We start from the raw sequence: 6,004 nt of genomic DNA on the forward strand, positions 1-6,004 counted from the left end.
ATCCCACTGCTCACTTTGGGGGAAGATCAGCAGGAGCGTCAGGTTTATACATTTTGTAGATTTGATGCTAAACATGCAGAATCACTGATACGGTCGCCTGTAATCCACTGTTTTTAAACTTTCTGAATTAAGATTTCACACTTAACACCTGCAGTATGTACTGCTATGAATATTTTATAACGGAATATAACATAAATCTAATGTGAAGCATGAATGTAAATAAAGTGGCGGTGCTTAGATCGAAGCTTTTATACTTCTGTGTTGATGTTAATAACTGCTGGTGAAATCCATAATGTCTCATGTAGGGTGTCCAGAGGATGCTGCCAGCAAATAGTCCGACCCAACTCTCGATCTGACCCGAGAAAAAACACAAGAAACAAGACGAGGCACGCCTCGTTGAGCTGGACCGCCTCTACGATGTGTGCAGCTGAAAATGCGGCACATTTTCCTCTCTGCAGTTCTGTGTTCCTGGTGTGTGTTTGTGTGAACGTGCAGCAGCAGCACATTAGTTGAGATGGAGCACGGGGCAGAGGCGACGCTTCCTGCCAGGTGCTGTGATCTCCTGTTACTGTAACTGAGGAGCTTTTTAGTGCACTTGTAGTTTTTTGAGTATTTTTCTAAAGTCAGTAATTTGACTTTTCCTTCAGTCCATTTCTGCTTGAGTTTTGTCCTTCACTTCATTTTAAATCAGATCCATTACAGAGAACAGACTGTGGAGCCTTTCACAATAAAAGCTCAGTCAGCAAAGATGATAAAGAGGAATCTGAGAGTTAATTGACCTGGCAATGAGAACCATGTAGACTCAACATCATATTGCATGCTTATTCCGCATGTGTCAGTTGAGTCTACAGGGTCCTCACTTCAGTTTTAGTGTAATGCCCCTTTAAAAGCATGCAGTGTGCAGCGTGTTCTCTCCTCCTTTTCTAACTGCATGGAAAAGATCCCAGCTAACACAGTTACAGTTTGGAAAAAGGAGCTCAGTCACTTTTACTGCCAGGACATTTGACATGAGACACTTTGGACTTTTACTGCAGGACATTTTTACTGCACTACTTCTACTTCTACTGCAGTCACATACCAGCAGAGGAACAGTACTTCTACTTCTACTGCAGTCACATACCAGCAGAGGAACAGTACTTCTACTTCTACTGCAGTCACATACCAGCAGAGGAACAGTACTTCTACTTCTACTGCAGTCACATACCAGCAGAGGAACAGTACTTCTACTTCTACTGCAGTCAGATACCAGCAGAGGAACAGTACTTCTACTTCTACTGCAGTCACATACCAGCAGAGGAACAGTACTTCTACTTCTACTGCAGTCAAATACCAGCAGAGGAACAGTACTTCTACTACTACTGCAGTAAAACACCAGTAGAGGAACAGTACTTCTACTTCTACTGCAGTCAGATACCAACAGAGGAACAGTACTTCTACTTCTACTGCAGTCACATACCAGCAGAGGAACAGTACTTCTACTTCTACTGCAGTCAGATACCAGCAGAGGAACAGTACTTCTACTTCTACTGCAGTAAAACACCAGTAGAGGAACAGTACTTCTACTTCTACTGCAGTAAAACACCAGTAGAGGAACAGTACTTCTACTTCTACTGCAGTCAGATACCAACAGAGGAACAGTACTTCTACTTCTACTGCAGTCACATACCAGCAGAGGAACAGTACTTCTACTTCTACTGCAGTCAGATACCAGCAGAGGAACAGTACTTCTACTTCTACTGCAGTCACATACCAGCAGAGGAACAGTACTTCTACTTCTACTGCAGTCAGATACCAGCAGAGGAACAGTACTTCTACTTCTACTGCAGTAAAACACCAGTAGAGGAACAGTACTTCTACTACTACTGCAGTAAAACACCAGTAGAGGAACAGTACTTCTACTTCTACTGCAGTCAGATACCAGCAGAGGAACAGTACTTCTACTTCTACTGCAGTAAAACACCAGTAGAGGAACAGTACTTCTACTACTACTGCAGTAAAACACCAGTAGAGGAACAGTACTTCTACTTCTACTGCAGTCAGATACCAACAGAGGAACAGTACTTCTACTTCTACTGCAGTCAGATACCAGCAGAGGAACAGTACTTCTACTTCTACTGCAGTCAGATACCAGCAGAGGAACAGTACTTCTACTTCTACTGCAGTAAAACACCAGCAGAGGAACAGTACTTCTACTGGAGAATTTCCAAAGTTCTGAACATGATATGAATTTGTGCAAATCCTCTGTGTTTATTTATTTTAAGAAAATCCCAAAGACGCCTCGTGGGTTTGAACCCGCGTCCTCCCGGTCACAAGCCGCCCTCTGTGACTGTCAGGCCTCCTGGTGCCTTAGCGGAGGTGTTATTTTACCTGCGGTCCGCTCCATTTGAATTTTCGGCCGCAGCGCAGGGACGCTCGGCCCTCGCGTCCCGAGGAGGAGCCGTCGGTGCCGCTTCGTGGCGTCTGGCTGCCTGTGAGATGGGAAGTGGAGCGAGCAGAGGTGTGTTGTGTGAAGGCACAGCATCGACTGGGCTTGCTACAGGTGGTAGATTGATGTATCTGACTGACCCGACTCTCTGTCCAAAGTCATTAAGATGTTTTGTGCATGACTGTGTCAGGTTTTGCATCTATCGACGTCCCTGGCCAGAGGAGCGCCAGGATCAGACGAGGCCATTTATCCACATGAGCACACGCACTACAGCTCGCATATACCTGTGTGCAAATAATAGTTTCCACTATTATACAACTAATAAGCCAAACCGCACACAACTTTCTTTTAGCACGCTGCTTCTGCCCGTGAAAACCGAGCGACGCCCACTCGCGCCCCACCAAAAAGCAGGACGACCTTCTCAGGTTGTTTTATTTGCTGAATTATCAGAGGAGGCCTCGCATTTTAAAACTATCCAGTGTTTCACAAGAAAACAGAAGAAGAAAAAAAAAAAACACAGTAAATTCTGCATACGGAAAATGTTTTCTCATTTCTGTCCCCTGTGTCTTAATCATCTTGCATCTCACAAAAATTATCGGGTGACCCCCGGGTTGAGAACCGCTGATTTATGGAATATGTAATTAGAGCTACAGTCGAACTGATCCGCAGCGGCTGATCTACCAAACGCTGTTGTGAATAATATTTTGAAAAATTGCATTGTGTTATAATAATTACATGTAATTGTTAGAATTTCATCCCTGATCAACATCTGACCTGTGCAGCCGGCTGGACGGGCCGCCTGGGAGCGCCCGTGCGTGCACGCGCTCTGCAGACGCTGAGGTTTGTTGTTGTGGTCGTTTGATTTCTCCGAGCCGCCTGCGGTCCCCGGGGCTCCGGTTCAGGAGGGTTAAAGATGAAGCCGAGCCTGCGAGGAGAGAAAAGCAGCATTCACCAGCTCTGCATATATATCTTTTTTTTTTTTTTAAAGATCTGTGATCACAACTTAAAGCTACAAGAGGCAAGATTTTGACGTGGAAACATCCTCCTGTCTCCGGCCCGGAGCAGAGAGCGCCCCCGTCAGGCCGACCCTGGGCCTGTTTCTGGGCCTGTCGGGGTGTCTCCAGGTGGTTCACGTTTCCATGGCAACGGCTGTAGCGTTCACTGATGTCAAGTTACAGGTAACATCAAATTAATTAAAGTCATCAACGTGCTGCTAAAGCTGTTAAAACTGATTCATAGCCGATCTCTAAAGTTAATATTAGCTAATTAGATGTGAGCTCACTTAATCCCATTCAATTTCTCCTGTTAATCCTAATTAGCTGTGTTGTTGTAAAGTTACTGAATAATGTTCGCAACCTAGACTCGACTCCTCTCAAAACCTGCGTTTAAATTTTTTTTTATTATTATTTAAATTCAAAAAATTATTAATTTTAAGTTATTGGAAGCTAATTCATAGCCCATCTCAGGCTGACATTAATATTAACTAATTAGATGTGAGCTAAATTAATCCTTAGCAGTTTTGTTGTTAAGCGGTTTTAGTTTTTAAATTCAGATCAGATCAATTAAAGTACTTGACTTATCCCTCACGGGGCAAATTAAGGCAAAAAAACAAAAAACAAAACAAAACAAAACAAAAAAACATTGACAACATCCATCATTCATATGCATTCAAGGGAAAACACTCCTAAATAATAATGAAATAAATAATTATCTATCATATCTGAAACACCGTATGGAGCATGTTAGAGGCAGCAGGTACAAGCTCAGGTGAATAACTCATCCTTCCTGTCACATGGACTGTATTTACAGGTTAACAGTTTAAAGGGTGATGCCAAACTTTCTGCTCTTTGTTTTCCAGGAGCGGCGTGCAGAGGGCTCATGAAAAATGTGTAGCATCATTAATGATCACATGTCTTCTTGAGAATCTGTGTCATGGGTTTGTGTTGCTTGTGTTTTGTTTGGTTCTGTTTCTTGTGTTTCTGTCATGATTGGTCTTGTATCTGTTTCCTGAGTTTCTTTTGCCTAGTTCCTTTCAGTGATTTCAGCTGTGTCTTGTTTGCTCCTCCCTGTGCCACACCTGTCCTGTGTCTGTTAATCATCCTTGATTGTTCTGATCCCTCCCAGTGTTTTACCTCAGCCTATCCTCTGTGTTCTCCTGTCTTGTGCTCCAGCCCCTTCCCCAGGTGTGTCTTGTTTTATCATTAGTTCTTGTGTATTTAAGTCCTGTCTTGAGTTCTGTTCCTTGTTGGTTCATTGTGCTGTATTGTCCTGTTCTGTTCTGTGCTGTATTGCATTCTGTTTCCTGCTCCCTGCCTTAGTTCCTTGTGTTCTTTGTAGTGATTAAATCTTGTTTTTTTTCATTGAGCATTTTTTGCCTGCGGCTCCTGCTTTTGGGTCCTCCACCTTCCTCCCCCGTGACAGAATGAACCGACCAATACAGGACCCAGCGGAGCAATATTCTTTCTTGGAACAAACTGGCCGCACTGAGAGCCTTGCGGAGCCGGTGGCCCATGCCCTGACTGGACAAGGCACTTTTCTGGATTTCCATAAGCAGAAACTCAGAGAACTCAAAGACTGCAACCGGACGCTGGTGGCTACGATCACTCAGATCTCACAGCAGGTCGCGGAGATCACCTCCTCTGTCAGGACGATGGTTGCATCCCGGGCTCCGGCTGCTCCTGCAAGTGCACTTCTCGGGTGTATCGGCAATTTGCAGGCTAGCCGCAACCCCGACACCAGCCCCAGCTTCCTGGCAGTCCCAGCTACCAGCCCCATCAGCCCGGCAGTCCCAGCTACCAGCCCCAGCAGCCTGGCAAGTCCTGCCACCAGTCCCAGCAGTCTGGTGAGCCCAGCCACCACTCTCAGCAGCCCAGTAAGTCCAGCCACCAGCCTCAGCAGCCTAGCAAGCCCAGCAACCAACTCCAGCAGTCTAGCAAGCCCAGTTCCCCGAGTTCGACTGGCTGACCCGGTCCCAGTCCCTGTCCCAGTTCCCCGAGTTCGACTGGCTGACCCGGTCCCAGTCCCTGTCCCAGTTCCCCGTGTTCGACTGGCTGACCCGGTCCCAGTCCCTGTCCCAGTTCCCCGTGTTCGACTGGCTGCTCCTGTCCCAATTCCCCGAGCCGGACCGGCTGCCCCGGCACCAGTCCCTGTTCCCGTACCAGTTCCCCGTGCCCGACTGGCTGTCCCGGTCCCTGCCCTAGTTCCCAGAGTCCGACTGGTTGCCCCGGCCCCAGTCCCTGTCCAAGTTCCCCGAGTGGACGTTGCCGCTGCCCGGCGGCCCCGAGTGGACGTTGCCGCTGCTGCCGCTGCCCGGCGGCCCCGAGTGGATGTTGCCGCTGCTGCCGCTGCCCGGCGGTCCCGAGTCCACACTGACACTGCCGCTGCCCGGCGGTCCCGAGTCCACGCTGCCGCTGCCCGGCGGTCCCGAGTCCACGCTGCCGCTGCCCGGCGGTCCCGAGTCCACGCTGCCGCTGCCCGGCGGTCCCGAGTCCACGCTGCCGCTGCCCGGCGGTCCCGAGTCCACGCTGCAGGACTTCATGGTTGGCCTGCAGTCTGGTGCTGCCCGCACTGCCGCCATCC

General features: G+C 47.9%; 1 protein-coding gene across 1 annotated transcript; it reads left to right on the forward strand.

Annotated features, from left to right (window-relative positions):
* The first annotated feature begins 4,693 nt into the window (after nucleotides 1-4,693).
* LOC115357251 (vegetative cell wall protein gp1-like) lies at nucleotides 4,694-5,625 on the forward strand. The gene is made up of 2 exons (XM_030048670.1): nucleotides 4,694-5,375; nucleotides 5,491-5,625. The coding sequence occupies exons 1-2, from the start codon at nucleotides 4,848-4,850 to the stop codon at nucleotides 5,623-5,625; spliced, it is 663 nt and encodes a 220-aa protein (XP_029904530.1). The 5' UTR covers nucleotides 4,694-4,847.
* Nucleotides 5,626-6,004: the final 379 nt, after the last annotated feature.

This window comes from Myripristis murdjan, chromosome 3, assembly GCF_902150065.1.
Source record: "Myripristis murdjan chromosome 3, fMyrMur1.1, whole genome shotgun sequence".
NCBI classification, from domain to species: Eukaryota; Metazoa; Chordata; class Actinopteri; order Holocentriformes; family Holocentridae; genus Myripristis; species Myripristis murdjan.